Source organism: Nerophis lumbriciformis, linkage group LG09 (assembly GCF_033978685.3).
Source record: "Nerophis lumbriciformis linkage group LG09, RoL_Nlum_v2.1, whole genome shotgun sequence".
Lineage (NCBI taxonomy): Eukaryota > Metazoa > Chordata > Actinopteri > Syngnathiformes > Syngnathidae > Nerophis > Nerophis lumbriciformis.
This window is the reverse complement of record NC_084556.2, coordinates 49,753,530-49,773,321: the sequence shown is the minus strand read 5'-3', so window position 1 is coordinate 49,773,321 and position 19,792 is coordinate 49,753,530. Positions and strand designations below refer to the sequence as shown.

The following is a 19,792-nucleotide window of genomic DNA, read 5'->3' as shown; positions in this document are numbered from 1 at the left end:
AACATTAAACTTCAAACCCTAGTTACATTGAATGAGTTTAAAGCTTCTGTGAAAGGATTGCAGTCTACCTTGTCTGTATGCACATGTGTCATGTGAGCAAGTTTTAATGTTGTAAATGTGATGTATTATGTATTTGTTTACTGTTTTTAATGTACCGGTAACCTTGCTGCTGCCCTCTTGGCCAGGTCTCCCTTGGAAAAGAGATCTTTGATCTCAATGGGATTTTACCTGGTTAAATAAAGGCTAATAATAATAATAATAATGCTCTCCGTCTGTGCAATATTGTTGACATCCTTGTTCCCACCGGCTCTGAGTCTTGCCGTAAACCTATTTCAAGTGACGTGAAAAGGCTATTGCAAGGCAGCAGTGTTGCTGCAGACGTAAAATTAAGATATAAACAATAGTTTCATATCGTACGTTTAACCATTTTTATGTCGTATCACGATATATATCGTAATATCGCACAAATGGTTACAACAATAACAGACGGACTTCTCTCTCCAAAGTCTTGGGAGAGACTTGTAAAATAACATAGCAACTGCAAAAATATTTGTTCGCCATTTCTTTTATTGAAAAGCACTACCAGGAAGTGTTTGCCCATTGGCAACATATGTTCATTAGAAACGATGAAAATCACGACTTGAGTGCAAGATGAGATTCATTTACTCCCTAAAAAAAAGTTCACACACAGCACTGTGATGAAACACACATTCATCAACCATGTAGGAAACAAACGATGCACTCGCACATGTAGAGCGTAGCACAAAATAATACGCAATTGTAACACTTGACTAAATAGATAACAAGCTTGGTTGTCAGTATAAGTTAAAGACTAGTACAGTGATGCACAGTAGACAGCAAACAAACACATGAATGGATGGAGGCTACTCGGTTGTTGTAGTACCTCACATTTAGTGTGTGTGTTGTATGTTACATTATCATCTCACATTGAGTGTGTGTAGTTCCTCATCAGCAGTGTCAAAGTTAGACCGAGTCCTCAGCACATCCTCTCCGAGCCCAGTTGGTATCAGGCTAACATTAGCAATACTTCATACAAGAAATATCTAGTCCTCATTCCAGCGGTTCTCAGCATGGATGTCAGGATCCCTTAAGTGTTAAAGGAATCTTGACGCCAACAAGTTGAGAACCATGGCGCTAAGCTGGTGACCTCTCAGTGATGTTCTGAAGCTCTGGCTCCAATGCAAGGTAGGTTGTGTACAGCCTGGGATTATGGAATCAGTCTAGCACCGCTGTTGTTGCAATGAGGTCACATCCTGTCTGCCGCTTTCTCACTTCCTCATTCGGCCGCAGTATTTACCTTGACAGCCAGCACCTACAACCAGAAGACAGGCTTTGAACACACAGGCAGACTCCCCGCTGGACATGCTACTATCAAGTATTTGTAATCAGATTTTTCAGTTTAGCACATTAAGTTTGGTACAGAGGCATACCAATTTCCTACACAGTACACATTGGGTGAGGGACAGGAAGTGTTTGTTGCAAGAAATGTTGCGTAGCACAGCCTTTGTCCAGTGAGAGCCACGGCTCATGATTGTCCCAAGAAAAAGCAAGAGTTTCAAAACCCTTTCTGTCATTTAAAGTCTTGAAGTGAAATACGAAAGACAGGTGGATAAGACGGGAGCAGTGTGCCGCCATTGTTGAGTAGATACGAAGAAGTCTTTTCCTGTTTCCTTAAAGGGGAACATTATCACCAGACCTATGTAAGCGTCAATATATACCTTGATGTTGCAGAAAAAAGACCATATATTTTTTTAACCGATTTCCGAACTCTAAATGGGTGAATTTTGGCGAATTAAACGCCTTTATAATATTCGCTCTCGGAGCGATGACGTCACAATGTGACGTCGCATCGGGAAGCAATCCGCCATTTTCTCAAACACCGAGTCAAATCAGCTCTGTTATTTTCCGTTTTTCCGACTGTTTTCCGTACCTTGGAGACATCATGCCTCGTCGGTGTGTTGTCGGAGGGTGTAACAACACGAACAGGGACGGATTCAAGTTGCACCAGTGGCCCAAAGATGCGAAAGTGGCAAGAAATTGGACGTTTGTTCCGCACACTTTACCGACGAAAGCTATGCTACGACAGAGATCGCAAGAATGTGTGGATATCCTGCGACACTCAAAGCAGATGCATTTCCAACGATAAAGTCAAAGAAATCTGCTGCCAGACCCCCATTGAATCTGCCGGAGTGTGTGAGCAATTCAGGGACAAAGGCCCTCGGTAGCACGGCAAGCAATGGCGGCAGTTTGTTCCCGCAGACGAGCGAGCTAAACCCCCTGGATGTCTTGGCTCACACCGTCCCGAAGATGATCAAGAGAAGAATATCGACCCTAGCTTTCCTGGCCTGCTGACATGAGGGTATGTCTACAGAATATATTAATTGATGAAAATTGGGCTGTCTGCACTCTCAAAGTGCATGTTGTTGCCAAATGTATTTCATATGCTGTAAACCTAGTTCATAGTTGTTAGTTTCCTTTAATGCCAAACAAACACATACCAATCGTTGGTTAGAAGGCGATCGACGAATTCGTCCTCGCTTTCTCTCGTGTCGCTGGCTGTCGTGTCGTTTTCGTCGGTTTTGCTTGCATACGGCTCAATAGCTTCAGTTTCTTCTTCAATTTCGTTTTCGCTACCTGCCTCCACACTACAACCATCCGTTTCAATACATTCGTAATTTGTTGAATCGCTTAAGCCGCTGAAATCCGAGTCTGAATCCGAGCTAATGTCGCCATAGCTTGCTGTTCTTTCCGCCATGTTTGTTTGTGTTGGCTTCACTATGTGACGTCACAGGAAAATGGACGGGTGGTTAAAATCAGGCACTTTGAAGCTTTTTTTAGGGATATTGCATGATGGGTAAAATTTTGAAAAAAACTTCGAAAAATATAATAAGCCACTGGGAACTGATTTTTAATGGTTTTAACAATTCTGAAATTGTGATAATGTTCCCCTTTAAAATCATACAAATTATTTGAGCTAGCAAGTTTTGTTATGTTCCATTGTAAATATCATTAAGGCTGTGTACATAATGAATGAATTATATTTATTTAGCGCTTTTTTGGAATTGTCTCTAATCGCTTTACATTGGGAAACCCAAACAGTCATGCTTGTCAGTTGTTCTTACTCCCTGTGCGTATATGTCATACGTTAACAGCCAAAAGAGAAACTTCTGTAAAACTCTAATCTGTTTAAAAAAAGAAAAAAGGTTTTATTATAACTCATATAACAAATAACATATTGAGGGAATCGATTCGTAACCCCAAGAATCAGAATGGAATTGAATGGTGAGTTGTTGTAAGTCTCACATCTAATGATATTATAGTTATATCAAGTTATGTAGTGTCTGTTACCTCTGTAGGCTCCAGCTCCCAGGAAATTCTGCATGGCTGCATACTTAGCTGCTTTCTGGGCGCTTGCTGTAAGACATATGGAAGCAAAGATTCTTACTCTGAAGGTTCTGTCACCATACCTCCTCTAACCATACGACATAAAGAACTGGGTCAGCTTCCACATTTCTCTTGGGAATTTTTACTATTTCAACCAGAATGACATATGTGATTGATCAATTGATTAGAAGCTGTGTCCAAATACTTGAGTCCACATAGTGTGTATGTGTGCTTGTTTTTGAGGACATAGTGTGATGTCTTACATTTTTGTCCAGCCCCCATATATCCTACAGGATAAAAACAGGAAAGAGCAATGTCATCAATGAAAATATGCCACATTTTAAAACATTCTGTTTCTAAAACTGTGGAACTGTGTATGACTGGGTGTGCCCCAATGTAATGTTTGTGTTGTATTATTGTAATTATTTACCAATGAAAGAGAAGCACAGGACAAAGCACGTTAGCGCTTGTTTTGTTTTTTTTACCTTGATAGCCTCCAGCAGCTCCTCCACCGAAGCTATTGAGAGCCCCACCTGCTGGAGGCAAAGACACACATTAGGCTTTTTAGAGTAAATGATTGGCCTACATAAGTGCGTTATCTCATGTTATGTGCTTGTATGTTCTTCAACTTTTCTTTCTCTTTTGAGCAATCTAACATACCTTGACCTCCTCCAAGAAGTCCTCCAGTTCCTGCTCCGGGAACACCCATTGCAGCTCCGCCTGGTACACGGATACATTTTTAGTTGTATTGCATTTAATGCTTATATCAGTGTTAAATACCAGCAGTATCTAGCACCACGGATTACAGTCCAGTTATGATTAAGGACAAGGTGATACTTAACAACAAGATTCAGACTTTACAGCTGTAAAACGTATTACAATTCAGTTTTTTCACCTGGTCCATATCCTGCTCCTCCTAGCGACGAGCCATAACCTGATTTAGCAGGTTTCCCTGTTCCAAGTGTTTGTCCACCAGGCCCATAACCAAAAGAGCCTGTCCCAGTTCCAGATGGGCCATATCCTCGTGAGCCGTAGCCACCAAATCCAACGCCAGCAGAACCAGCACCTCCTGTTGGAAAACATTCATACTTTCTAACACTGACACACACGTGTGATAGGAAATTAACCCACGCTTTTTGTAAAAAAAAAAACTGGTTGGGTTTAATTGTGAATAAATGGGACAAAGTGATTGGGTATGTCTTTCAGTATATTATGTTAACACTTTTTCCATCCCCAGTTATTCTTATTTGTTTCATTATATGTGGAAAGTATATGATCATAGCTTACCAGGTGTAAGTGGTTTCACTTTTCCAAATTGTTGGCCACCTGGTCCAAAGCCACCTGGACTGAAGCCACCTTGTCCAAAGCCACCTATTGCTGTGCGGGCACCGCCTGGACCAATGCCACCGGCTCCTGGAACAAAGCCACCTTGTCCAAAGCTGCCTGTTCCAGCACCTCCTGGTCCAAATCTACCATTTCCCATACCACCAGCACCTGGTATGAAGCCTCCAGTTCCTTTGGTAGCACTGCCCGGATGGAATCCACCTGTTCCCGTACCAGTACTGCCTGGTATAAACCCGCCTGTACCGGCACCACCAGGTCTGAAACTACCAGGTGTAAGGCCACCGGTTCCGGTGCCAGCACCACCAGGTCCATAGCCACCTGGTCCAACGCCGGTAAACCCTGGTACGACGCCTCCCCTTCCTTTAGCAGAACCACTCGGTCCAAAACCAGCACCACCTGGTCCAAAGCCACCTCTTCCTGTGCCAGCACCGCCTGGTCCAAAGCCACCAATTCCTGTGCCAGCACCGCCTGGTCCAAAGCCACCGGTTCCTGTGCCAGCACTGCCTGGTCCAAAGCCACCGGTTCCTGTGCCAGCACCGCCTGGTCCAAAGCCACCGGTTCCTGTGCCAGCACTGCCTGGTCCGAAGCCACCGGTTCCTGTGCCAGCACCGCCAGGTCCAAAGCCACCGGTTCCTGTGCCAGCACTGCCTGGGCCAAAGCCACCATTGCCATAGCCAGGTCCACCCAGTGAGGGTGAGCCATAACCTGTTGAAGTGAAAAAAAAAAGTCTTATTATGTTGTCACTATACATGTTTAAATGTCAGAAGTCCAAATTTATGTTATCATACCAGATTTAATTGGTTTCCTTATACCCTGTCCTTGACCTGTGCCACCATTCCCATTAATGCCAGGTGTGGCAAAACCACCGGGTCCATAACCTCCTGTCCCAGCTCCAACACGACCTAGTCCTCCTCCTGTCGTACCAAGTCCAAAACCGCCAGGTCCAGTGCCACCCGGTCCAAAGACACCTGGACTTGAACCAGCTCCACCCGGTCTAAAGCCGCCTGGACTTGAACCAGCTCCACCCAGTCCAGCTCCATAGCCACCTTGCCCAGGTCCTGCCCCATAGCCTACAAATAAACAATGGTTCTGTTTAAGTTGTCTATTTGAAGGCCTAACTATGTTTAGGTCTGCATACTTTTTGACGGTTTTCCAGCGCCATATCTTGAACCTGAATAAGAGAACACACATAACCATGAAATAACACTTAATGTTTTTAAGTATACATCACCTTGCTATTTAAAATATCAGCTTACCGCTATATCCCCCCACTCCACCTGCACCAGCACCATAACGTGCTCCTCCTCCCAAACCCCCAGGACCAACTCCAGCAGCTCCAGCTCCAAGGGTCCCAGCTCCACCGACACCACCACCAACACCCTTGCTTCCTGTCTTGGCCCCATAACTTCCAGGTCCAGCACCATAACCTCCTGGTACGGTACCGTAACCCCCTAATCCTGTGCCATAGCCCCCGGGTGTCGCACCAACACCTCCAGGACCACCGTAGCCACCAGGCCCAACACCACCTTGGTTTCCTGCTCCAAAAGTTCCATATGCTGATAGAGACACAGAAATATAAAATGGATCGGTTTTCCTGTTTTAGCAAGTAAATAGTAAAAAGTACTTTTGCCTGGTTTTCCTCCTTGTCCCACTCCAGCCCCATTCGGAAAGCGTAAACCTGAGTGGGGAAAAAAAGAGTTTGAGGGCCTCAGTTAGGAGTCATTTCAGGTGGCAAGTAAAATGCAATTAGCATACCTCCACCTGGTAAAGCTCCCGCTCCACCAGCACCATAACCTATTAAAGATAATGTGCAAAACTAATGAATAAATCTGGTTCATTGCCTACGTTTCATCCTCAACGATTCTTAAGCAGCTTACTTTTTCCAGGTTTCACGGCACCTGTTCCTGCTCCGCCAGGCACCATGCCACCAGGGCCAACCCCAAGTCCTCCTTGACCTCCTCCAACGGCACCAGGCCCAAATCCAACTCCTCCCGGACCTCCTCCAACTGCACCAGGCCCAAATCCAACTCCTCCTTGGCCTCCTCCAACTGCACCAGGACCGAAACCAACTCCTCCTGGACCTCCTCCAAATACTGCAGTGCCACCCCCTACTCCACCAGGTGAAGCTCCAACTTTTGTGCCATCGGGGTTGTATGCTGCATTCAGAAACAGACTAATAGATCAGTTTCCAAAGTCTCGTCAGATGTGAAAATTTGTAAGGCAAAAAATGCACCTTTGGAGGGTTTTAGTGTTCCTCCTACTGCTGCAGTTGTGCCACCTGGTCCAACTCCAGTTCCAGTTGCAGGGCCACCTCCTCTTCCAGTTCCTCTCACACCACCTGAAACTCCTCCTACTGCTCCTGCACTGGAAGGAGTACTTTCTACTCCTGTCAGTCTTCCTCCTGTGCCAAATCTGTCTCCAAAAGGACCCGCTTCTCCCTCTCCTTCACCTGGTGTATCCCCTCTTGGGACTCCTTTAGGTAAAGTACAGGAGAACATCGAACCTGTTTTACAACTTTAAAGTTAAAGTGGCAATGATTGTCACACACACACACACACTAGGTGCGGTGAAATTGTCCTCTGCATTTGACCCATCCCCACAGGGGAGCAGTGAGCAGCAGCGGTGGCCGCGCCCGGGAATCATTTGGTGATTTAACCCCCAATTCCAATCCTTGATGCTGAGTGCCAAGCAGAGAGGTAATGGGTCCCATTTTTATAGTCTTTGGTATGACTCGGCCGGGGTTTGAACTCACGACCTACCAATCTCAGGGCGGACACTCTAACCACTAGGCCACTGAGTAAGCTTCAATTAAGGTTTATAAGAAATCTAATTTGCTAGTGGGAGTTGAGTGAAGGCTCTTAATTTGTTTTATCGTATTTGTATTTGTTCACCTGGAGGTTTGAGAGGTTTGGCACCAGGCAGTACACCGATTGCACCTGCAAAACATTAGATCATGAAGTTTTGCTGTTGGAGATTCCTATTTATAGATACAGTGGGTATTTTCAAAGTCAAATGCCATTAATGGACACAGAAATTGGAAATAGACCAAAACTGTCGGGTTTACATACCGGTTGGTTGGACAGCTCTTCCACCACCTGCAATGATAGAAGATAGAGATCATCCAGTGAAGCTTTTTTGCAGACATGGTCTTCTTACCAGTGTGATATGTTTAGATGCTAACTTACCAGGTGCAGCGCCTGTGGAACCTGTAGGACAACACAACAGCACACATGTAAAGGGCACTAAGACTCCACCAAAATCTCAGTCTACAAAGTAAACACTTACCTGGAAGTGGAGTCCCACCGATACCTGTTTGAAAACACCAGGAACAAAATAGCAGCGTTAGGGCAACATATGGAAGATGTTTAAAATCTGTGACTCAGTACCTGGTTTTGCTCCAAGGATGGGAATTCCTGTTCCCTTCAGACCATCTCCATCAGTTCCAGCGCCAAATGGTCTTCCTCCAAATCCCCCTGTTGCAATAGTGGTGAATTTGTGTGCACACTTTCATCCAACATCTTATACTGTTCTACATGTAGAACAACTTTTTTGAATTTTTTCGATATTTAAAAAATAATTTGTCTTTTGTCTCCACCTTCAATGGTGTAGCTCTTCAAGCCCTACTTTACAACAAAAAGAGGTTCTGAAGAACTCAGTCTATTTAAACACACCTTCTCCTGCAGCAATGCCAGACCCCTCAATCACACCGCCGGGACCACCCTCACCTGGAATTGGACAGATTGTTAAAATTGAAATTGGTTGTCAGAATAGCAATTTGATGATCATATTGGCAGCTAAGATTGTTTCTAGAAATGTATCTAAAGCTGACAAATATTGAGGAAGTTAAGTTTATAGGATATGATATCACATTTCTTATTTGGACACCCTATTGTCTCCTTTTCTGTCCTCATTCTTGGACACACACCTCCATCAATGTCTTTTCCATCCTTTCCCACTTCAGCACCGCGTCCACCTGGATGAAACAACACATCAGGCATATTTCTTCAATGTGCTGTACAAAGATGTTGTTGTGTTGTGTACCTGCTGGTAACGGCGCTAGCGTGCCTCGTGCAGCATCACGTCCTGACCCAGCAGAGATTTGGATTACTGACTGCAATCTCCTTATATGATTTTTAAACGTTTCCTCTCAGTTTTTACTGTGACAGAAACTTACCACCAGGTCTGGTTGTTGTGCGAGCACCACCCCTGGTGCGGGTTCCGTTCGTGTAAACGCCAGTGCCGTTGATTGGAGCACCGGTACCGGCTCCTCCTCCAGGTGACACTCCACCAGGTAGACCTATGGGGTGTACGTGTTTAATAGACATAAATATGTTAAAAAAAAGTGCGTCCACTACTCATTTACACAATGTCTTACCGTATTTGTCAGCCTTGGATCCTTCTGTACCATAACCTGAACACAAGACACCATAATAAATAATTATTCTTGTGATGGATAGAACAATAATAGCAACAAATTAAGATATATTGTTCTATCTTCTATTTTGTAGCATATTTTTTCAGCTGCTTCTCTGATCATCATGGCTGGTAAGTTTAAGGTCTGTGTTGCTGCCATTCTGGCTAATGCCACTGGAGGTCAATAATGGGCTAGATTTCAGTTTTACTAACCTTGACCTGCTGTGCCTGTTCCAAAACCTCCTGTTCCAAAGCCTCCTATTAAATAGTGCCAGACAGAATGTTAATTGAAAGACCAAAGGCAGACTACGATACATAGAAGTTATTATTACTGAAAAGATATGCGTTCTCATCGTTCCATGGTCAGTATCATACATCAAAAGCTTCTAGCAAAAATAATCTCTTACCTTGTGCTGCTCCTGCCCCACCACCGGCACCACCTTGACCTGCAAAGCAATCAAACAGAACATTTAGAAACACTAAAGCTGTATAGTAAAGTTTATTAAAATGTTCACTTGAATTAAGTAACGCATTGATACCGTATTTGGCAGCCTTTTCTCCAGCTCCATAACCTGTGAATGGCAATTTGTTAAGTTCATATTTAGGATTATGTTTAGGAGTGCTGTAAATTATATTTCCATAAAAACCTGGTCCATATCCAGTTCCTGTCCCTGCACTGTAGCCTCCGCCTTGTCCAAAACCTGCACCAGGCGCAACCCCAGGTCCATATCCGTTTCCACCAGTCCCCAGTGCTCCTCCAGTCCCTGCAGTGCCACCTACTCTTCCATCTTGACCCGACACAGGAGTTCCACCACCAGGAAGACCTATGGACAAGATCACAGACAATTAGTGCCAATTTAAATATACCTCATATGTACAAATTATTTAATATGAATAAGCTTTATTTTAAAGATGAAAGTCACCGTATTTGAGAGACTTGGCCCCACCAGGAGAAGCTGTGAAGGGAAGGTTAATGAAATAAGTAATTGGGCAAATGTAACAGCACAAATGTTTGAAGATGATTATTTTACACTTTTCGTACCTCCTGTGCTACCCTGTCCAAACCCACCAGGTCCTCCTCCAGTTCCAACACTAGAACCAGGCAATCCACCTGCCCCTTGTCCTGCACCGGCTCCTCGTCCAGCTGTTTGTCCAGGACCTTGTCCTTGGAACCCTCCTCCCACTCCTAGGCCAGAACTTGGTCCAGTTCCAACACCAAGTCCTCCTGCACCCTTGGTTCCCCCAGGAAGACCTTAGAGAGAGGACAGAATTACTGAGGGTGTGCTAGACTTCAGGAGCATCATGTTTTACAAACTCGTTTTCTTTTTACCATATTTGCGAGCCTTAGCACCAGCATAACCTGTGAAATTGAGACAACAAAAAGAGTGATGACATTTAGCCAGTTGACATTATATCCATGCCTTCTATGTTAGTATTTTGTCGTACCTCCGGGTCCATATCCTGCACCTCCAGGCCCAACTCCTGCTCCTGGTCCAAATCCAGTGCCAGCACCTCCAGGCCCAACTCCTGCTCCTGGTCCAAATCCAGTGCCAGCACTTCCAGGCCCAACTCCTGTTCCTGGTCCAAATCCAGTGCCAGCACCTCCAGGTCCAGTTCCTGCTCCTGGTCCATAGCCGGTACCTGCACCGCCAGGCACAAATCCCCTGCCAGGTCCAAAACCAGCACCAGCACCACCAGTTCCAACTGCTCCTGGTCCATAACCTGTGCCTGCACCACCAGGTCCAACGGCTCCTCCTGGTCCATAGCTTTTTCCGGCACCGCCAGGTGCGACTCCTCCTGGTCCAAACCCTGTACCAACACCGCCTGGCCTTACTCCCCCCGGTCCATAACCTGTGCTAGTACCACCCGGTGCAACTGCTCCTCCTGGTCCATAACCTGTGCCAGCACCACCAGGTCCGACACCTCCTGCTCCATAGCCTTTACCTGCACTGCCAGGTCCGACGCCTCCAGGTCCAAAGCTTGTACCTGCACCACCAGGCCTTACTCCGCCTGGTCCATAGCCTGCGCCGGCACCACCAGTTCCAATTCCACCTGGTCCATAGCTTTTACTTGCACCACCTTGTCCGACTCCTCCTGGTCCAAACCCTGTCCCAGCACCACCAGGCCTTACTCCCCCAGGTCCATAGCCTGTGCCAGCACCACCAGCTCCAACTCCACTTTGTCCGTAGCTTTTTCCTGCACTTCCTGGCCCGACTCCTCCTGGTCCAAATCCTGTTCCAACACCATTAGGCCCCACTCCTCCTGGGCCATAACCTGTGCCAACACCTCCAGGTCCACCTCCGCCTCCTGGTCTAAAGCCTGTACCAGCACCACCAGGACCTAGTCCTCCAGTACTTATTCCTTGACTTCCCAGTGCTCCACTGTACATGCCTGTAAGGAAATGTTTTTCTCTTTTCAGTAAATACGATGGAACCTAGCTAAACCTTCCATGTCTACATTTTGAGGTATTTTCTTACCGTATTTGCGAGCTTTGGCATTGGCATCATAACCTGTAGTAGGTATTCAAATTTAAACATTATGATATCAATATAGATTGTGTCTTGATCTATTTGTTCCAAATTCAAAGAGTCATCATTACCTCCAGATCCTATTCCTGTCCCAGCTCCGCCTAGTCCAGGGCCAGTACTACCTGGTCCGTAACCACCTCCTACAGGACCACTGCCGGCACCACCTGGACCATATCCTGGACCAGTGACCGCACCACCTTGACCATATCCGGGAACTCCTGTGTTAACACCAGCATTTCCTCCCGGTACACCAAACCCTCCAGTCGTACCAGTGCTGGCACCACTAGGCTGACCTAGATATAAAGTTAATTCAGACCTTTCCTCAGTGACTGAGGATAGTTTGTTAAATTGTGTGACACTGAACTGCGTCGGTGTCTCACCATATTTGCGTGCTTTGGCTGATCCAGGACCATAACCTAGGGCACAAAACATTGACTGATTAAGGGACCTCGCTTCCAAGGATGCTTTGCGTTTTAACACGTTTTACTTCAGGCACACTTAAGCATGCTCGAAGCTCAGTACCTGTTCCAGATACACCCCCATATCCAGGAACAGTGACCGCACCACCTTGACCATATCCGGGAACTCCTGTGTTAACACCAGCATTTCCTCCCGGTACACCAAACCCTCCAGTCGTACCAGTGCTGGCACCACTAGGCTGACCTAGATATAAAGTTAATTCAGACCTTTCCTCAGTGACTGAGGATAGTTTGTTAAATTGTGTGACACTGAACTGCGTCGGTGTCTCACCATATTTGCGTGCTTTGGCTGATCCAGGACCATAACCTAGGGCACAAAACATTGACTGATTAAGGGACCTCGCTTCCAAGGATGCTTTGCGTTTTAACACGTTTTACTTCAGGCACACTTAAGCATGCTCGAAGCTCAGTACCTGTTCCAGATACACCCCCATATCCAGGAACAGCTCCAGGTCCACCTGCTGTTCCAGCTCCACCGCCATATCCAGGAAGAGCTCCAGGTCCACCTGCTGTTCCAGCTCCGCCCCCATAACCAGGAACCGCTCCAGGTCCACCAGCCGTTCCAGCTCCGCCCCCGTATCCAGGAACCGCTCCAGGTCCACCTGCTGTTCCAGCTCCACCTCCAAAGCCAGGAAAACCTAGCCCTCCACCAGGGAGTCCGCCAGTGCCAACTCCTAAATTGCCACCTTGACCAAGCGCACCTCCTCCAGCGCCACCTGGTGGACAACATCCACATTCAACAGGGCTGTACAGTGCAACCAATTTACTTGCATCTGTGACTAAAAATAGATTGTGCGACTAAAAAAAAGAAAAAGTGTGAATATGGATTTCAACCCTTTCATTCTCATTTTGCGTTGAGAATAAATCCATAAAAAGTGGTTCAAATAGAGTGGGGAAAAGAAACATTGCTGTCAACAGACCATACAGATGCCATTTCAACCCTCTGCGCATCTGCTCTGCGCAGACGTGATTACGGGTACACAGTATCGCCGGTCTCGCGACATGCTAGTTTAGCTGCTACCAAAGCAACTAGCCAGTCACCGCGGATTTTATTTCAACAACTAAAGTTACGGACTTGTTAGTAAATAAACCTGTGTTTCCACTGCTCCATGTCGTGCTCAACTAACAAATTGCAGTCATGATGTTGGCTAACCTCAGCTATTCAGATTGCTATCATTAGCGAGCAGAGGTGGGTAGAGTAGCCAGAAATTGTACTCAAGTAAGAGTACTGTTACTTTAGAGATTTATTACTCAAGTAAAAGTAAGGAGTAGTCACCCAAATATTTACTTGAGTAAAAGTAAAAAGTATGTTGTGAAAAAACTACTCAAGTACTGAGTAACTGATGAGTAACATAGACACACATATCATATATATATATATATATATATATATATATATATATATATATATATACATACACACATATATATATGCACACATATATATATATATATATATATATACACACATATATATGTATATATATATATATATATATATATATATATACATATATATATATATATATATACACATATATATATACAGTATATAATTTATATTTATTTATTTTGCCGTTTTTGTTTACATGTTAAAGGTGTTTTAATGAATATACATGCATGTTTAACACATATAGATTCCTTTCTTTCATGAAGAAAAGAATATAAGTTGGTGTATTACCTGATTCTGATGACTTGCATTGACTGTAATCAGACAGTAGTGCTGATAGCGTCCACGTTTTCAAATGGAGGAGAAAAAAAGTTCCTCCTTTCTGTCTAATACCACATGAAAGTGGTTGGTTTTTGGCATCTTATTTGTCCAGCTTCCATATTCGTTTTTATACACTTTACAAGAAATACATTGGCGGCAAACTCCGTGGCTTGCTAGCTTGTTTGCGCTGGCTTTCGGAGACTCTTGTTTTGAAAGCGCAGGCGCGATGGAGCGGCACTTTTATTGTGAAGACAGGAACTGTGCAGTCAGTCTTTAGGCTTTTGACGGGATGTACGGTTGAACTAAAAAAGGGTATTTTTCCTTCACACTTTTGATTGATTGATTGAAACTTTTATTAGTAGATTGCACAGTACAGTATATATTCCGTACAATTGACCACTAAATGGTAACACCCCAATAAGTTTTTCAACTTGTTTAAGTCAGGTCATGTGACCGCCTGGCTCTGTTTGATTGGTCCAACGTCACCAGTGACTGCATCTGATTGGTGGAACGGAGTGAACGTCACCAGTGACTGTATTTGTTGAAACGCAGGCACTATGAAGGTCTGTCTGACAGACCAAAACAAACAAAGCGTGCATTAACAGATCGATAAAAAATAGTAGCGAGTAGCGAGCTGAATGTAGATAAAAGTAGCGGAGTAAAAGTAGCGTTTCTTCTCTATAAATATACTCAAGTAAAAGTAAAAGTATGTTGCATTAAAACTACTCTTAGAAGTACAATTTATCCCAAAAGTTACTCAAGTAGATGTAACGGAGTAAATGTAGCGCGTTACTACCCACCTCTGTTAGCGAGCAACACACAAAGCTAATGCGCGTGCACATGTTACGTACCTGTTCGTCATTATGTGCTAAAATCCGTAAGTGGTCGGGATATAATACTTAAAAAAATTCAGAAAGTTAGCGCCCCATAGGCATCCGCGTAAAGGTTGCAAACAGCCTCTTTTTGTGGGTTCCCACGGAATTTTCCAAGGACTGACCTCAATCACTATTTGTGGGTTCTGGGGACTCACTGCATTGAAAACCTGTCAACATCACTGGTCATTCTGGCATGTGTATAAATAGCATTATGATCAGTAAGGTAATCGCATGTGACGCCAGTCATGTTTTTTGACTAAGCATACGGCCCTCTTTAATATCTAGGAAAATGCTGTTAAACATTTGCCAGAAAACCACAGGTATGTGCTTTTACCATATTTAGCTGCAGCTTTTGCTGGGCTCTTCGACTTCCCTGTTCCTGTAAAAAATAGTTGCAATTCCAAATTAAGGTCTGTCTTTTTGTTGAAAAAAAGAATACTTTTCCAGACATTATTTACCTGACTTTGGAGATATCAGAGGGTACCCACGAAAAATCCCTGGCAGTTGCTGTCCTCGACCATCTAAAAGAGACAAATCCATATCAGACATGCTGAGGATGCACCTGTACGTGGATGACGTCACGATGTCCGCTAACTTCTTGCAACTCAACGCCAAGAAAACGGAAATGCTGATTATCGGTCCTGCTAAACACCGACATTTATTTAAAAATACCACCTTAACATTTGACAACCAAACAATTACACAAGGTGAATCAGTAAAGAATCTGGGTATTATCTTCGACCCAACTCTCTCCTTTGAGTCACACACTAAGAGTGTTACTAAAACGGCCTTCTTTCATCTCCGTAATATCGCTAAAATTCGTTCTATTTTATCCACTAGCGACCCTGAGATCATTATTCATGCGTTCGTTACGTCTCGTCTCGACTACTGTAACGTATTATTTTTGGGTCTCCCTATGTCTAGCATTAAAAGATTACAGTTGGTACAAAATGCGGCTGCTAGACTTTTGACAAGAACAAGAAAGTTTGATCATATTACGCCTATACTGGCTCACCTGCACTGGCTTCCTGTGCACTTAAGATGTGACTTTAAGGTTTTACTACTTACGTATAAAATACTACACGGTCCTATCTTGTCGATTGCATTGTACCATATGTCCCGGCAAGAAATCTGCGTTCAAAGAACTCCGGCTTATTAGTGATTCCCAGAGCCCAAAAAAAGTCTGCGGGCTATAGAGCGTTTTCTATTCGGGCTCCAGTACTATGGAATGCCCTCCCGGTAACAATTAGAGATGCTACCTCAGTAGAAGCATTTAAGTCCCATCTTAAAACTCATTTGTATACTCTAGCCTTTAAATAGCCCCCCTGTTAGACCAGTTGATCTGCCGTTTCTTTTCTTTTCTCCTCTGCTCCCCTTTTCCTTGTGGAGGGGGGGGGGGGGGGGGGGGGGGCACAGGTCCGGTGGCCATGGATGAAGTGCTGGCTGTCCAGAGTCGGGACCCGGGGTGGACCGCTCGCCTGTGCATCGGCTGAGAACATCTCTGCGCTGCTGACCCGTCTCCGCTCGGGATGGTGTCCTGCTGGCCCCACTATGGACTGGACTCTTACTATTATGTTGGCTCCACTATGGACTGGACTCTCACAATATTATGTCAGACCCACTCGACATCCATTGCTTTCGGTCTCCCCTAGATGGGGGGGGGGGGTTACCCACATATGCGGTCCTCTCCAAGGTTTCTCATAGTCATTCACATCGACGTCCCACTGGGGTGAGTTTTTCCTTGCCCTTATGTGGGCTTTGTACCGAGGATGTCGTTGTGGCTTGTGCAGCCCTTTGAGACACTTGTGATTTAGGGCTATATAAATAAACATTGATTGATTGATTGATTGATTGATGACACTTACTGTCGCTTCCTTGACCAGCACCGCCCTGGCCAAGTACCCTGGCACCTGCAAGTTAAAGAACAGCAATTACATTTTGTAATGTATGCTCTTCGAAGAGATGTCTAAATTCAAGTCTAGGTACCCACCTGCCTGAGACCCAAGTCCAGAACCAGTTGCCACTCCAGGGAGAACACCACGTCCTCCAAAATCTATCCAGTAAATAGGAAATGTTTTTTATTTTTTTGTATTCCTTGAAGGAATTTATTTACAACACTTGTAGTTAGTAAATGTGTCAAATGGCTTACCTTGACTTGGTACAAATCCCCCTTGATAGAGTCCAGGAACCCCGACACCTGTATGTGTGACAGCATAAGAGTTTAGGCCATGGAACAAAGTTCATTCAAAATGGTCATGTTTCAAGCACAAAACAGTTATTCTATTAGACTCTACCTGGAAGTTGTTTTGATGATTTGCCGCTACTCTTCCCACCTGGTCCCATCCCTGCAGCACCACCTTGTGGCAAAAATGCATTTACGCCACCGGGCCCGACTCCTGCTCCACCTGGCCCGAATCCTGCACCTCCAGGCCCAAACCCTGCACCCCCGGGCCCGACTCCTGCTCCACCTGGCCCGAATCCTGCACCTCCAGGCCCAAACCCTGCACCCCCGGGCCCGACTCCTGCTCCACCTGGCCCGAATCCTGCACCTCCAGGCCCAAAACCTGTTGCACCAGGACCAACTCCTGCTCCCCCAGGCCCAACTCCGGCACCCCCAGGCCCATATCCTGCTCCACCAGGCCCATATCCTGCTCCACCAGGCCCATATCCTGCTCCACCAGGCCCATATCCTGTCGCACCAGGACCAGCTGCTGCACCACCAGGTCCAAATCCTGTCCCTCCTGAGCTATAACCTGATCCAGGTACAACAAGATCAGAAATTCAGAGTCTTATTTCTTTTTTAGATGTAACATTACTGATTGTCCTGTACCAGTCTTTGGGGGTTTGGGTCCTATTCCACCACTTCCTGGAACTTGATTCCCACTGGCTGGACCGTAACCTCCTCCAAAGCCACCTAACTCAAAGGTAGACTTGATTTAACGCCACATAAATCATTTCATTTGATTATGTTTGAAAAAGCTGTGTCTGAATGAACCACTCACCTCCAGGTACGAGACCTGTTCCAGCACCTTGACCTCTGTTGGCCCCAGTTCCTTGGGTTCCAAATGCTCCACCTGTGCCCCCTGCCCCAAAGCCTCCATACCCTAATTAAGGGTAAAGGACATGTGTTTTATTTTCAGAGCAGCTCAGCAAGGGTTCTTAAGACTGATGTAGATGTATGTCGACTACTCCTGATTTAGGGTGACCCACTGAAACATGTTTACTCAGCAGGGGGCTTTATCAGTAAAACTTCTTACCTGACTTCCCAGGTTTGACACCAGCACCTGTAAGTGGACAACACATAATCTCATTAGTTTGCAAATGTATATACGACATAGTGCAATATATCTGTCATCTACATTATTATTAACATGCCTGTGCCTTGACCTCCTGGACCAAAACCAGCAGCTGGAGCTCCCCCAGGCCCAGTTCCATAGCCGCCAAAACCACCTGGCACAGCTCCACCTAGACCAAGTCCTCCACCTCCAGTTCCCTGTCCTGTACCGAAGCCTTGACCACCATAGGCACCACCTTCAATTGGAATGATCAAAGTGATATTTACATTGATTGAATACATGGTATGGTATTTAAATGTATTGTATACAAGCTGGACCAGATAGTCTTACCTGTTTTCGGAGGCTTGACACCTGTCGAAAGAGGACCAATTAAAATAGTCATGCTAATTTTAGGGAATCATACTGTATAAAAGAAGCATATTCTATTAGATTAAATTCTGGCATACCAGCACCAAATCCTCCAGGTCCACCACTGCCTGGACCATAGGTGCCAGGCCTGAAACCTCCTGGTGCCTGACCACCGAAGCCACCTGAGGGGTACAGTTTTAAGCACAGAGTCCACGTTAATACTACAGACAGCCAGCTAATATTTCTTGTCGTAAAACCCAAAAACACAGACCTCCCGCAACTCCTTGTCCAGGGCCGGCCCCTCCTGCTCCAGGACCAAATCCTGTACCGGTACCACCCGGTCCAAATCCAGTTCCTGCGCCACCCGGTCCAAATCCAGTTCCTGCACCACCCGGTCCATATCCAGTTCCTGCGCCACCCGGTCCAAATCCAGTTCCTGCTCCACCCTGGCCGAATCCAGTTGCAGCACTGGCGCCTTTTCCAGCTGCTCCCCCAGCAGGTATCAACACACCTTCATATGCAAATAGTTCAACCTTTTTAGCTCAGTGGCCTAGTGGTTAGAGTGTCCGCCCTGAGATCGGTAGGTTGTGAGTTCAAACCCCGGCCGAGTCATACCAAAGACTATAAAAATGGGACCCATTGCCTCCCTGCTTGGCACCCAGCATCTAGGGTTGGAATTGGGGGTTAAATCACCAAAAATGATTCCCAGGCGCGTCACCGCTGCTGCCCACTGCTCCCCTCACCTCCCAGGGGGTGAACAAGGGGATGGGTCAAATGCAGAGGACAAATTTCACCACACCTAGTGTTGTGTGACAATCGTTGGGACTTTAACTTTAACTTTAACTTTAAGTAAGGAGGACTTGACAGGGTACAGTTTTTCAGAAAATTAATGCAAATAGAACATAAACAATTGTTCTCAGGGTTGTCTTAATTTAATCAATCAATTGCTCGTTTTGTTAGCATGCTAATATGGTTGTTTCTTTCCACAAGATGTACCTTAGGTTTGCAAATAAAATAAGACAGGATGTTTTTTTGTTGCCTCTGGGCTGGATTTTTTTGGAATTTATGAGTCACCGCTTGTTAATGGCTTTGTTAGCGCTTAATTGGAGGGGTTTAAGATATCAAAATACCAAGAATTTAAATAAACAACATCAGATGCTAGACATGCAGGAATGTGTGTGTGTGTGTGTGTGTGTGTGTGTGTGTGTGTGTGTGTGTGTGTGTGTGTGTGTGTGTGTGTGTGTGTGTGTGTGTGTGTGTGTGTGTGTGTGTGTGTGTGTGTGTGTGTGCTCATCCAGCACACATGCTTCAACTCTTTGTGTGTAATTGAGAGTTGTCGGCACCTATGTAGTGTTGGCCCAAACATCAAGTCCAGAAATAGAAAGTTGCAGAA

The 19,792-nt window shown here is 45.3% G+C and overlaps 2 protein-coding genes across 2 annotated transcripts; both read right to left on the bottom strand.

Annotated features, from left to right (window-relative positions):
• Positions 1-562: 562 nt before the first annotated feature.
• Positions 563-9,890, bottom strand: LOC133607272 (uncharacterized). The gene is made up of 28 exons (XM_072913863.1): positions 9,810-9,890; positions 9,702-9,734; positions 9,570-9,608; positions 9,376-9,420; positions 9,125-9,160; positions 8,908-9,046; positions 8,791-8,832; positions 8,675-8,722; positions 8,421-8,474; positions 8,136-8,222; positions 8,035-8,058; positions 7,935-7,955; positions 7,818-7,844; positions 7,641-7,685; positions 6,983-7,222; positions 6,627-6,905; positions 6,505-6,543; positions 6,374-6,427; positions 6,006-6,305; positions 5,888-5,920; positions 5,538-5,819; positions 4,693-5,454; positions 4,301-4,474; positions 4,066-4,125; positions 3,891-3,938; positions 3,669-3,692; positions 3,370-3,435; positions 563-1,333 (listed from the first exon to the last, which is right to left on the bottom strand). Exons 1-28 carry the CDS (start codon positions 9,888-9,890, stop codon positions 1,290-1,292), a joined length of 3,126 nt encoding a protein of 1,041 aa, XP_072769964.1. The 3' UTR covers positions 563-1,289.
• Positions 9,891-9,938: 48 nt separating this feature from the next.
• On the bottom strand, positions 9,939-18,190 carry LOC140679038 (uncharacterized). The gene is made up of 20 exons (XM_072913862.1): positions 18,127-18,190; positions 18,013-18,039; positions 17,758-17,859; positions 17,586-17,669; positions 17,050-17,508; positions 16,905-16,952; positions 16,746-16,808; positions 16,621-16,665; positions 15,214-15,276; positions 15,090-15,134; positions 12,583-12,885; positions 12,441-12,476; positions 12,213-12,353; positions 12,071-12,106; positions 11,762-11,983; positions 11,640-11,672; positions 10,609-11,553; positions 10,506-10,522; positions 10,205-10,348; positions 9,939-9,986 (listed from the first exon to the last, which is right to left on the bottom strand). Exons 1-20 carry the CDS (start codon positions 18,188-18,190, stop codon positions 9,939-9,941), a joined length of 2,925 nt encoding a protein of 974 aa, XP_072769963.1.
• Between the last annotated feature and the right edge of the window lie 1,602 nt (positions 18,191-19,792).

Coding starts and splice junctions, on each gene's coding strand:
- LOC133607272 (XM_072913863.1), bottom strand. CDS start 9,890: ATGGACCTGGGGTTGCGCCTGGTGCAGGTTTTGGACAAGGCGGAGGCT. Junction 6,544..6,626: donor TGCCGTGAAACCTGGAAAAA/GTAAGCTGCTTA, acceptor TATCTTTAATAG/GTTATGGTGCTGGTGGAGCG. Junction 5,455..5,537: donor AAGGAAACCAATTAAATCTG/GTATGATAACAT, acceptor TCACTTCAACAG/GTTATGGCTCACCCTCACTG.
- LOC140679038 (XM_072913862.1), bottom strand. CDS start 18,190: ATGGAACTGGGCCTGGGGGAGCTCCAGCTGCTGGTTTTGGTCCAGGAG. Junction 16,953..17,049: donor ATCATCAAAACAACTTCCAG/GTAGAGTCTAAT, acceptor TCACACATACAG/GTGTCGGGGTTCCTGGACTC. Junction 11,554..11,639: donor TGCCAAAGCTCGCAAATACG/GTAAGAAAATAC, acceptor ATTTCCTTACAG/GCATGTACAGTGGAGCACTG.